The sequence below is a fragment of the Vicugna pacos genome, chromosome 2, assembly GCF_048564905.1.
Source record: "Vicugna pacos chromosome 2, VicPac4, whole genome shotgun sequence".
In the NCBI taxonomy this organism is placed as follows: Eukaryota; Metazoa; Chordata; class Mammalia; order Artiodactyla; family Camelidae; genus Vicugna; species Vicugna pacos.
Window position 1 is genome coordinate 92,253,151 of NC_132988.1, and position 13,104 is coordinate 92,266,254.

At 45.8% G+C, this 13,104-nt stretch overlaps 1 protein-coding gene across 10 annotated transcripts in view; it reads left to right on the forward strand.

Moving 5' to 3' along the window:
* Nucleotides 1-13,104, forward strand: part of APBB2 (amyloid beta precursor protein binding family B member 2) — a 348,955-nt gene that overhangs the window by 242,231 nt on the left and 93,620 nt on the right. For 8 of the 10 annotated variants that reach the window (XM_072944835.1, XM_072944814.1, XM_072944831.1 and 5 more), the window contains 3 exons: nucleotides 985-1,047; nucleotides 1,387-1,472; nucleotides 1,564-1,624. In XM_072944835.1, coding sequence (XP_072800936.1) covers nucleotides 985-1,047; nucleotides 1,387-1,472; nucleotides 1,564-1,624 — 210 coding nt within the window. The remainder of the gene's footprint in view (nucleotides 1-984; nucleotides 1,048-1,386; nucleotides 1,473-1,563; nucleotides 1,625-13,104) is intronic. The other 2 variants (XM_072944858.1, XM_072944865.1) reach the window with 1 other exon arrangement.

A 13,104-nucleotide genomic window follows, 5' to 3' on the forward strand; every position in this document is an offset into this window, starting at 1 on the left:
GTTTCCCTTGTTGATCATCCAAGCAAAGAGATTTGCCTGACAAATCAGTGGGACAGAATCATAGGATGTGGCTGGATGTTTTATTAGTATCATTTATTTCCCCAAATGTCACATGAATAATATTTGAATATTCAGTCAATATAATGGAAAGAAAAAGATGTTTCCATGTTGTCCCAGGTGAAGAGAGGGAGGGAGTTTAGATTCAGAGGTCTAGTGGAAGAGGTCTCCCAGCGAGGCACGGAGTCGTGCTTTGCTCTGTAACCATGTTTAGAAGAACATTTTGGTGATCGAATATTAATCAGTGAGGGTGCTTGGGTGGCAAGGAAGTAGAGCATTTTATGAACGAGAGGAATTTACATTTGATTGTCTAGAGCTATTTTTTATTTAATTTAAATCTCAGCAAGATGTCGAGGTCCGACTGGGTTCTTTACCCTCTTTCTCCTTCATTGTCCTTCTCTCTTATAAGTGAAAAAAATTTGGCCCCCAGTTTTTCTATGCCCTTCACCACAGACATTCTCTAGTTTCCAACCAGCACATGAACAAGCATCATCCCTAATTCCATCTCCACCTCAATGGGAATTCCATTCTTTTTGGTTAATGGGAGAGAAAATGTTCCTATGGAATTAGGTATGCTGGGCATTTAACACATGGACACGTACTATATGCTTTAAGTCCACATTTAGAAAGTAACTTCACTGTCTGATAATAACGTTCAGCCATTTGTTTTGGTAAGTAATTAAAGGGCCCTCTCTTTCCTCCTGCCCTAGTCCTCAGTGATAATCTAGGTCTAGGAAGAGGGAGCCCGCACGTTGCCATTAGCGTGAACTTGTTCCCTAACCCATCCTGTGAATATCAATGCTAACAACAGTGTCTTGTGTGTGTTTTTTTCTTTTTTCCTTTCCTTTCCTATCCTTTTATTGTTTTCTTTCTTTTTTTTTTTTAAATCAATGTGCTTTTTTCCTATGTGAATAATTGTATGTCTAGAAACAGCCATGGAGTGATTTTGCTGTTCTGAATGGGGGAAAGATTAATAGTGACATTTGGAAGGCAAGTATATTGTTGGATTCTAACACATTTACTATTTGGTCCTTTTTGCATGGCTGTGGCTGCATCTCCTTCTTTGTGAATACCACGCGTCCTGCAGGGACGGAGTGACGGGGCTTCTGGCTCGGGCTGTGGGGCTCACACATGTCACCTGTTTTGATGTCTCCCATTGTGAATGACTTCAGTGCACCGAGCCAGCATCAGCAGCCCACGCATGCCTTTTTCTGCCTAAGCTCACATACACTCTGCCTCATGCCGGGAGGACTGCTCTCCCCTTTGATATTTGAGCCCATGTAACGGGCCCTCCCCCTTTGTACATTAACAGGGTCTCTTTTCCTCTAGGATTTGCATGCAGCCACAGTCAACCCAGACCCCAGTTTAAAAGAATTTGAAGGAGCAACACTACGCTATGCATCCTTGAAACTCAGGTAGGACATTGGAAGGACCTGCCGTAGCATGTGGCTTTGTGCAGCTGGAGTTTGCACAATTCTAAGCCCAGTTTTCTGTTTTTCTTTCTAGAAATGCCCCGCATGCTGACGACGATGATTCTTGTAGCATCAACAGTGACCCAGAAGCCAAGGTTTGTGAGAAATGTGCTTTCAGCGACCAGGTTATGTCTTGCATTAAAATAATGACTTTGGATGACAGCCCTGTTTTTACAAACCATCAACCCAGAGCCACTTAATAAGGAATTACCCCTTAGTCCTCTCTCATTGCTAATCTCCCCAGCACTTAAAGTGAATTCCTCGGCCAAGTTAGGTTTGGGAAGATTTCTGTAATCATCACAGCTCTGCCTGTCTCTCACTATGTCAGATCTTCGTAGTGTGGTAAGTTGAAATTATTGTTCAAGGTGGACTTCAGAAGCCTTTGAAGATAAGCCAGGCTCTGCCTTGCAAGGCTGAGGGAGGGGTGGTTGAACAGGTGGTCCAGACCCCTCACTCCCACCTCCTCCAGGGCAGCCTCACACCTGTGCAAAGTGGAAGCTCCTTGCCATCCGTGTTATAAACACAGGCCTGTTTTCTGATGGAAAGGGAGAGTGGCTTTTGCTCTGGACTTCTGGTGGGGAAGCAGCAGGGCCAGCATGACGGGTGTGCGGCCAGTACGGGTGCACAGAGCCCCGCGCTGAGAATCGGGTCCTGGCGTTAACGCTGTGCTGTTGCTCTCTGGATGTTCTTAACAATTTTATCTTTGACTTTGTGTTCTGTGAGTGAAGTCCAGTGGGGCATGGAGTGTGCTCAGGGGTTGGAGCCTTGGCTTGTGCACAGTCCTGTCACCTCGCCACCTCGCCACCTCCCTAGGGTGTCTGTTCCCCTGCTCCTTGGCACCTCAGGCCCTGCCAACCTCCCCGTCCCTGCCCTGACCCAGCAATGAGTGTTGCCTTCCACCCTTCTAGGGGCCCAGGTGCTGGCCTGGGGAGAGTTGGTGCCAGGCACACAAACTCCATGGTGTCTTGGGAAGGGGCAGAGTGGTGGCCTGCCCAGCTTGGCTGCTGTACAGCGCTGTGTTCAGTGGGTGACTCAGTGGGGCCTTGTGCACTCCCAGTCCAGGTCCCTAGCGTGTCCTGGCACAGGTGTTACAGTACACTCGAGGGTCCCCCGTTTGCTGTGGGCTGGGGGAGTGGGTCCGGGGAAAGTGAGGGGGATTCCTGGCTCAGTCTCTCCACCCCTGGCCAGGGCATGGTGTGTCGGCCCGGCAGGTGATGGTCTGTGGGGGTGGGCAGCCTGTGACGGTCCGAGCTCACCCTACAAGTAACCCTATGCCCGAGGTAGCACGACATTAAATAACAAACAGAAAGCACCATGAGAAGCTGAGAGAGAGAGTGCAGAAGGGAGGAAAAACTTCATGTCTGAATACTTTTACGACTTTTACTCCTCACCCGCCTTTTCAACAGGGGGCCCAGCATTTTCATTTTGCATGTTTCATTTTCATTTGCAATTTATGTAGCTGGACCTAGATGCTTTTCTGGATCCCAAAGCAGTTCTGTGTCTATGAGTAAGACAGCAAACAGGTTCCTGGAGCAGTGGTTAAGTGGGGAGCACCGTGCAGGTTCAAAACCTCGGCTCCTTGGCTGGAAGCTGCCATCTCGCCGTGGGCTCTGCAGGAATCTGGGGCTGCTTCTAGTCTCCTCGGCTTCATTCTGAGCACAGCCTGAGCGGGTGACAAGCCAGCGATGTTCTGAACAAGTGCCTGGGCTGCTGCTGACACGCTGGCCTTTAAAGATAAATTTTACGGCAGGAAAAGGAAGGGATGCAGTAAAACAGGAAGGCGGGCTGTGAATAATCGGCTTTGCTACCAGGTGTTTTACAAGGGCTACCAGCAAAGGCTGCAGGAGGAGGGGCGAGCAGCCCCGCCGTCCTTCTCCACCTGTAAGGGCTGAGTGCGCACGCGTCTGTAAAGCCCAGTGTGGAACTGACGGGTGATGCCTGGCGTGGGGATGGAATTGGGGGCAGGAAGAGGGGGCCTGGTTGAGCTGTCGCCTAAGACGGCACTTTCTCTCTTCCCTCCCAGTTGTCTTGCTTTCTGAACTCTTGACCTGCCACTGTTCTGTTACCAGCCTGTCTGTTCCAGCACCTGTTAGGAACTCGTTCCTGTTAGTAAGGAAGCTCAGCTTTCTCCTAAGTTACTGAAGTTGTACTTAGTTCTAAACAAAAAGGCACATGTATTGTATTATGTCTTTTATATCCTACTTTGGTCCATAAAAGATCTGAGGAGATGTATAAGAAAGAACAAATACTTTCTTTAAAAGGCACAGTAAGTGTAAGGGAATAAGCAGTGCATCTGTCTGTACTGGGACAGGAGACTGAGTTAGGACTGAGCAGACTGGGGAAAAGGGAAATACATAGCTTTTTAGATCGCAGGACTCATCACAGTTACGAAAGCCAACCTTTGGGTTTATCTTTGTGCCTCTTGGTGATTATTTACATTGAGAATTCTTTAGGTGAATGGCACAAATCCCCGTAAAGGTATCTTCAGATCTTAAAAGGACTTACCCAAACCACATGTGCTTTTTACTACCCTCGCCCCACCCTAGATTCTGAAGGTCCCCCACGCTACGGAAAGTCACTGTCATCCTTGAGGATCCCACGCCTGTCGGGAGGGGAAAGGACTTCAGAACCCTGCTTTCTGTGAATCACTCTGTGCGTAAGGCAAAAACGTCTCAGCTCCTCGTGGGACGTAACGGTTTTGCTAGTGCCCCATTATAAAATCACGATAATAATGAGTATTTATGGAGTGCTAACTTTTTGCCAAGCGTGCTCCTGAAGACTTCATTGCTGTTGACCTTTATCCTTATGAAAATTCAGGGGGCTGAGTATCATTGCCTCCATACTGCAGACGAGGAGACTGAGGCATGGAGACTTCAACACCTAGTTAAACAGTGGAGTCAGGATTTGAATCTAGGCCGTTTGGCTCCAGAGCCCCTGCTTATTAGACTGTCCAAAGAAAAGTCTCACTTGGAGCTTCGTTAAAGGACTGCCATCCAATAATGTGATCAGCGTCCTCAGCAGTACTCTAAGTATATATAGATACATAGAAGCTTGGATTTTGCCAGCTGGCATTTCATAGCATTACTTACTGGAAGCAAAGGACAAACCCATTTCAAGTAAAGTGGTGGAGGACTGTGACATTGTGGACCAGCTTTCTGGTCTGGCTTGAGGCAGACATGAACTCTGGACTCTAGGAGTGGAGTGGATGGGCCGCAGGTTTTTTCAGACCATCCCTCAGTGGTGTAATTTCCACCAGGCTTACAATAACAGCTGGGTCAGAGCAGGAGAAGGTTGGGGCTGGAGTGGAGCTCATCCGTGTGGCTGGTGATCAACAGAGCCACGCGGTATAGGTGCTCCACGCAGAGGGCGTCCCTTTGAGGAATTTGAGGCGTCTCACTGTGCTTCTCTGGATGCAGGGTGTCTCCTCTCACCCCTCCGATGGAAGAGGGCCAAGGGAAACCCTGCAGGAAATGCCAGGATGATCCTGCCAAATGATAGCTGTTTCAAAATCCAGTGACACTAAACGAATTATGTTTTACAAATTTGGAGGAATTCCATTGGTTTAGAGCTGACTTGGATGAGGCCACTTTGGAGGGATGCCCCATCACCACTGCCCTCTGGCCCCTCCCATCTACTCCCTTAGTCACTCCTCACCTATTTAATGCTGCCAGGGGCACCCAAGGAGGGAGAACTGGCAAGATCTATATTCCCAGATGTGCAAGCTTCACACAGATCTAAGGAGCTAAAGGTTATCTTTAGTTAACCCTTTCCATTCTGTCATTTTGCGAAGGACCTGGGAACTGAGTGCCACCCATACAAGCAGAGATACCCTTTTCTTAGGAAAGTAATATTTATATAGTTTAAATTAATTAAATTAATAATAGTTTCATGTATGATGGAATTCTAAATATTGTCCCTGAGGAATGATTACTAGAAAGATTGTTATGGAAAATGTCTTCCTTGCTCCCTAAATGAAACTTACATGCTGAACAGATGAAAGTCATCTTTTAGACTCTCAGGCTGTGGATACAGGAATCCTCTCTGGACACTCTGAGTCAGAGCGTCTTGATTATCAGTCATTCAGTGAAACATCTAAGTAGCCACATGAATGAGCAAAGAGCAAGATATTTTTATAATTCTGACAGTGTTTTTTGAGCCTGCCTAATTTTTATACAGTAAATATTTTTTTATTTGATTGCAGTATGTGCATTTGAGTTTGTACATGATGCTGAGCTCTTTACCTTTTTATTTTAAAATAATTATAGGTTTATAGAAAAGTCACAAAGATTGAATTCCCGCATACCCTTCACCTATCTTTCAGTTATAATGTCTTCATAATCATGGACAAATATCCAAATTAAGAAGTTAGTGTTGATACCATATTATTAACTACTAAAATAGGCTTCATTCACATTTTTCCACTGATGTCCTTTTTCTGTTCCAGAACCCAACCTAGGATACTACACTGCATGTACCGAACTCTTTAAAAAGTTGTTTTACGTGTTCCTTTTCACAATGCGCAGATTTGCCATTCTTCATTCCATTATAATAGTCCACTTAATTAATAGCACTGTAATCTGTCCAGACACCCAGTGACCATAGGAACAATTTCTGGTACTGCAGAGCAGAGCTACAGCTTCATAAAAGTAGGTGGCTTTTTTTTTCTTTTAAATTATTGCTTTGGTACAGGTTGCTAAAACTGGAATTACCAGGTCAAGGGCTATCGGCTTATGGCTTCTGTCACTTATTGCAAAATTGCTTTCCAGAAGGGCTCTGGCGGTATATAATTCCGTCGGTAATATCCTAGGGATATTTGTCCCCTGCCCACTGCTCTCTAGGCTTTTTCATTCTTGTTCATTCACCTTAGTTTCATTGCATGTGAGCTACTACCTCCTACTTTAAAACTTTCTCCTCTTAAATTATCATCAAGACAGGACATTTGGTGTGTTAGTTACAAAACCCTGTGTTTATTATGAAACTCTGTGTTTCTATCCTTTCTGGGCTGGTTTCTTCCTCTTTATTTTCCTATGCATTTTTAAAATAAAAATTTTATTTTGGAATAATGTTAGATTTACAGAAAAGTTGCAAAGATAGCACAGAGAGTTCCTGTATACCTGTTACCCGTTAGACTCTTACTGTGCTTCTCCCAGGGTCCTGTCTTACATAACCACAGTGCCTTTGTCAAAACTGAAAAATTAACAGTGCTACGAAACTGTTAACACTTTATTCTGATTTTACCAGTTGTTTTTCCAGGTCCTTTTTCTGTTCCAGGATCTAATTCAGGACACCCTATTGTTTTTAAAATGTATAGCCAAACCTTTTGTAGATCATTGCCATGTGTGCTTTACTTGCCAAGAAGGCAGTTTCTTGTCACGGGTGGGCACTTCCAAATTCCTAGGATTTTGCAGTCTGCCCTCTGCACTCATCCTTAACAGCCTAACTCAGCTCTTTAAAACTTTCCTTTCCTCATGGCATGTGGCTTATTGCTGGCCAAATGCTTGATTTGAATGATAAACACTACAATAAAAGCCAGTTACAATTAAATTGCGGAAAACATAATGCTTTGATAAATATGTACTGATTCCTAAGAGTTCTTTCCTTTGTGTCACTGCTCCAACTTCCGTAAAGGAGGCGTTCTGCCATCTTGTGGACAATATTAAAATTACATCTTTAAAGAAATGGGTATTTCATTTGGAATCATTGAATTGCTTATAGCTAGAGGTGACGTTAAAGATGACTAATGGGCCTCCTTTACAGGTAAAAAAGTGACTCTCAGAAAAATCTGACTATACAGCTTTCCTAGGGCCACACAATTAGTGGTGGAGATGTTATTCAAAGGTGGATCTCCTGTATCTCTGACCACCCACCCCATCCTCCTGTCTTCTCCGAGTGCATAACAAATCATTTTGAGGATATTTGTGAGGAGAAGTAATTAGAACTGCTTTTAGAACACTGTTCTTTGAAACCCACCATAAAGGAATGGGGTAAGGAAGATTATATTTTCCCAAAGCATTAAATTCTCTGGATTGCAGCTTCCTCCTCTGTAAAGTGAATGTGCTGTCATCTCAGAAGTTACTTCTGGTTCTGAGAAATTTTCAGATCTGAAATGAAAATAATAGTCCTGATCTGTGGCATCTGGAGATGAAATAGTTCAGTCTCATCTGTCTCCAAATCTGGAGAAGAAAAGAAAGAGTAGTTGGAGGCAGGGCTGGAGAGAGAGGGCTGACTCCCTTTCCTAAACACACACTCCGCCTGTGCCCTGCACTGTGCCAGGCACTTACATGCAGTTTTCCTGCAAACACAAGGCACTGTGGTTATTTCTGCCATATTACAGATAAGAAATTGGTGCTTTGAGCAGGTTAAATAATTCATTTTATCACCCAGCCAGTAACTGGTGGAACAGGGACTTGAACTTAGGTGCATTTGGCTTCAAAGTGTGAGATAGTTCGTGCCCACCCTCTCCCAGCGATCACCTCCCTGTGCTTTATGGTCACTGGCTGCCGGGGGGAGTGGGGGCGGCTTAGGGTGGAGGGAACAGAGATGCTGGAGGTGGGCAGGGTGAGGGGACTGGAGAGTCACTGCTTGAGGACAGACTCCCCCTTACTTTCCACCATCCCCTAGACTCACGTGGTCCAGTCCTTCCCAGTGCTTTGGGACTTTCCTGCCCATGTTGGGAAATTCAGATTCTATTGTTCTGGAGCCAGACAAGGTCCTGCAATTCTGTTAAGCTCTCCGGAGCTGCTGATGCTGCTGGTCTGTACATAGCACGCTGAGCAGCAACAGTAAAAAGTTTGAAACCTGATAAATAGGGCATCGTTTCCATGCATGCTCTGTGGGGAAGGAGACACAGCCTTTCTACACAGTACCTCCCAGTTCTGTTATGGCCACTTGCAATCAGTTCTCAGCTGCTCCGGGATTTTTTTCCCAGGCACTGTTTTTGTGAAAGCTTTGCTTGTCTCCTTAATCTTCTGTTGTAACCTGACCCCAGGTGGAGAGAAAAGGGGAGGGGATGATGCAAATCAGTTGTGAGTAGGTTTGGTGGAGGAGCTTTCTGGAATGAATGGTCAATGAATATGACATTCTAACATTCTTCTGTAAGCTTTATTTATTTATCTGTGCCCTCCCTGGGTTCCTATTAGCATAGATTTTCCCAAAGTAATTACATTAGTGGCTACTGACTAGATTAGCACTAATAGATAAACAGGAAGGGGTAAGGAGTATCTTTTCTCATTCAGATTTATTTCTGGTCTGTGTAGCAAATTCATTATCATTACTTAGCATTTATATGGGATTTTATGTCTGCATGTCGTACTTATAATTGATTTTTGTTCACATGGCACAGGTTTTTTTTTTTCTTTCAGAAATACTGATGTGTGTGAGAAGTTTGGATTTGATTTCTGTTGTCGATTTATTAATTGAGACAAAAATATTTATTGAATGTTTAATATTAAAGGAGAAGCTATGTGTTTCAGTGGCTAAGAGTGTGGACTCTGGGCCCAGACTGCCTTGTTCAAAGCCAGTCTCTACTACTTACTTAACTGGGTGACCTTGGACAAGTAACTTAGCCTCTCTGTGCCTCAGTTTCCTCATCTGTAGAGTGGGTATAATAGTACCTACCCCACATGGCTACTGTCAACATTAAGGGAGTTGATGTATACATAAGATACGTGTCAAGTGCGGAGAGCCATCCTTGTCATACTTTGTGCATTGGCCATATGACTATTCTGTTACCAGAAGGAATGGCTATGTCCCCTGCCTTTAGGGGGCAGACAACAAACAGGCAAATTCAATGCATTGTTCGAAGTGCTGAGTTATCCTGTCATGAATGGATGCTGTGCCAGGGACATCTTCCCTGGCTGGGAGTGAGGGGTGGTTTATGTGGTTTTCCAGAAGGATATAATCCCTAAACTGAGTATACTTGCATTGCAGCAGGATTTAGTGATTCTCTCCCAAAATGTAAATGTAAGTGCAGAAGATTAAAAAATAATTTTATATGTAATTTTATGTTCGTTTTCAGCAAATGCTTTTAGGAACAGATCTATTAAGATGAGGCCCATACATATTTGTCCAGTACTGTAGATAACATTGTTTCTGTGATCTATTCCTATGTACACATGTAACAAACTGTGTCAAAACTCGGTAGTTTAAAACAGCCATTTATTTCGCTCATGAAATAAATGTGGGTGGAGGAATCTGGGGAGGGTTCAGTGGTGCAGTTCCTTTATGGTCCACATGGGGGCAGCCGGGGGCAGGCAGGGCTGGAGGATCCACTTCCAAGATGGCTTCCTCACTCACGTGCCCAGTGGCTCAGTGTTCCTTGGCCTCTGTCTTCACGTGGCGTCTCATCCTCCAGGGCCTCTCTGTGTGGCTTGGGGGTTCTCACAGTGGTGATCTCTAGGTAGGCAGGTGTACTTCTCACATGGTGTCTGGCTTCCAAGAAGCAGGAAGCTGAAGCCACCAGATGCGACAAGGCTGTCCCTGGAGGTGGCACCACACCATGTCCACCGGTTGTGTTGATGCGCGCAGTCACAGCCCAGACCCAGGGTGGAGGCAGGACTCCACCTCTGGAGGGAGAGCATCAAGGGCACACGGCAGAGAGCTTGTAGGACGGGGGGTCTTTATTGCTTCTATCTTTGGGGCACACAGTCTGTGACAGATGTCATTCCCACATTTCAGTCATTCAGCGAAAATGTCCTGAGTGAAGGGCATGACTGTCAACACAGTTGAATCAAGAAACCAAAGCACAGAGCCAGTGACGGACAGACCAAGTCCCGGCAGAATGAGGTTCATCCTCTCACGCATGGCTTTTAGGCTGACATTCGCAAAGAGAAGTTAAGGACCATCTCATTCAAGCTTTAGGAGAGGTGGGGGAGCAGAGAGGCAGTCACACAGCTGGGCTGGGACGAGGAGGACTCAGGCCAGGCTCCTGACCCTTGTCCAGAATGGTTTTCCACTGAGCAGAGCGACACTCACTGCCTCTTGGACACCGAGCCGTTGGCCTTCGATACTCGTTTTGTCTCTCGGCCCAGAGGACAGCTTTTGTGTTTCTAAAACTGTTTTCCTCCCTTTATTTGCCAACATGGCCACGGCCTGATGCTGTGTTGCTGGCAGGACCACGGCTCCCTTTCCTTTATTAACTTCTGGTCACTACACTTGCCTGAATGAGCAGTCGAGGAATTGGCAGCCACGCCAGCCCCCGGGTTTTGAAAGGCGCTGTTGAAACGAGCTGCATTGTTGTCCGACCGTTGGCAGCTGTGCCCTGTGGCGGGCTGATGCCTGGCAGGGCTGATTCAGGAGGGGCGGACCTCCCTCTCCCCCCGAAGGAGGGCAGCAGGAGACGGGTGGGGTGATGGGTGGCGGCCAGCGGCACGGGTGGAGACGGTTGTCCTGAGATTGCGGGGGAGTGGCAGGTGCATGAACCCGGCCCCTGGGATCCTGGCAGAGAATTCCAGGCCGTGGATGGTCCCAGATCTGAAGAGCCTTAGGTGGGAGCCGCAGCGTTGCCTTCATCCGGCAGGGCTGGGTCCTCCAGGAAGAGGCTCTGGTGTCCTGAAGCTGCCATTCCAAGGCTGCCTGGAAGATGGCCAGCACGTACCAGTCCTCCTTCTCTTGATGCTGGTGCAGTATTGAGGTAGTACTGTGAGTATTTCTTATTTATTTGCAGTTACTAAACTTGATAGAGAAATGGTGGTTCTTCCCATGGGACTGTTAGCATAGTTCAGACCCTGAGCCATTTTAGGTCAGCCACACTGTCCCCTCACTCCTACGACTCCTATGTAAAATCTCATCAAAGTGTGAAGCCACAAAGATCAGAGCCTGAGTTCTTCCTCTGCTCCAGGCTCTGCTGCTTCCAAGGAAAACATTTTAGTCATCAGGCTTGCCCGTTTTCAGTCTCTAAACTGACACGAGGAGTGACTGCTCTCAGCGAGCATCTGCAACCAAGTCATCTGTCCATCCGTCCTGCGTATGTGTGCAACATGGCTTAAATTCAACCAGACCGGGGAGGGGAGCAAAAGAAAATAATACAGCAGAGAAAATGGTGATCTCACTTAAGAATGACAGTTACCATGTTACTGGAATTGAAGGAGGAGACAACTTGGCAGCTGTCTGTGGAATTTCAGTTGCCTCCTGTTGAAGGAGACATTTTAGACAACCCGTAAATAATTTAAATTGACAATATAAGTGTCCGTCAACAGGTGGGTGGCTAAAGAAAATGCGATATGTATATACAAAGGAATATTACTCAGCCACAAGAAAGAAATCTTGGCATTTGTGACAACATGGATGGACCTTGAGGGTGTTATGCTAAATGAGATAAGTCAGACAAAGACAAATAACATATGATGTCTCTTATATGTGGAATCTAAAAGAGCCCAACTCAGGAGTGGAGGTTACCAGGGGCTAGGGAATGGGGGAAACTGGGAGATGTTAAGGGTATACACTTGCAACTAGTAGGTAAATACATCGTGGAGACCTGCATGGTGTAGTGATTATGGTCAACAGTGCTGTGCTGTAAACGTCAAAGTTGCTAAGAGACTAGACCTTGATTGTTCCACCACAAGAAAGAAATGATTTTGTGGTGTGATAGAGGTGTTAACGAACGCTACGGTGGTGGTCATACTGCAGTAGATAAATGTGTCAAATCAGCAACGTTGTACACCTTAGACTTACACCATGTCATTTATCAACTATATCTCAATTTTTTAATTAACTAATTTCAAAAATGACTCAGTCGGGCACTCCTGGGTGCTTTACTTGCAGCAGCAGGTCATCTGATTCTCAGAACAACCCTGCGAGGGAGGGGATGTTACCATTCCCATTTTACAGATGAGGAAATTGAGATTCAAAGAACCCAAGTCTCTTTTCTAAAATCACCAACCTGTTATATGGAGGAACTGAAATTTGAGCATGAAGCAGACTCTAAAGCCTGTGTTCTGACAATAAAATCACAGTGATGATTGCTAACAGCCCTTGAGCATTTCGTAGTTTGGGGCACAGGCACCACAGGGTGGCTTGGGGCCCTTGTCGGTAAGCTCTGTTTCTGTCTTTCAGGCTCATTGGCGCCTCTGTAAAAGGCAGTTGGCAGACACCCACTGCTGCCACCACTGTCCTGCTTTCCCACAAGCCCTGTGAGCTTTGTTCTCTTATTTCTCCCATTTTTAGTTGAAACTTAGGTGACCTGCCCACAGTTCCACAGCTGATAAATGGCAGAGCTGAGATTTGAACCCAGGCAGCCTGGGTTCAGAGACCAAGTGCTAAATCTCTGGGCTGTCTCATCTGAAGACATGTAACTGTGTTAAAGATTGAGAGGAAATAAAATACAGCTTTTCCTGTGTGTTTTGTGTGTGTGTGTGTGTGTCTGTGTGTGTTAGTGGACAATAGAGGAAAAACCAGCCAGAGTCTTCATCCCTAAGGCAGGGCCATGTTCCAAAGGGAAAGGGTATGAAGTAGGAGCTGGAAAGGCTAGATTCTGGCCTCAGTACCATGGGTGATGAGCTGTGTGACTTTATTAACCTCTCTGAACATCACTTTTCTCATCTGTAAAACGGATGGCATTAATGCGTGGTCTGGGAAA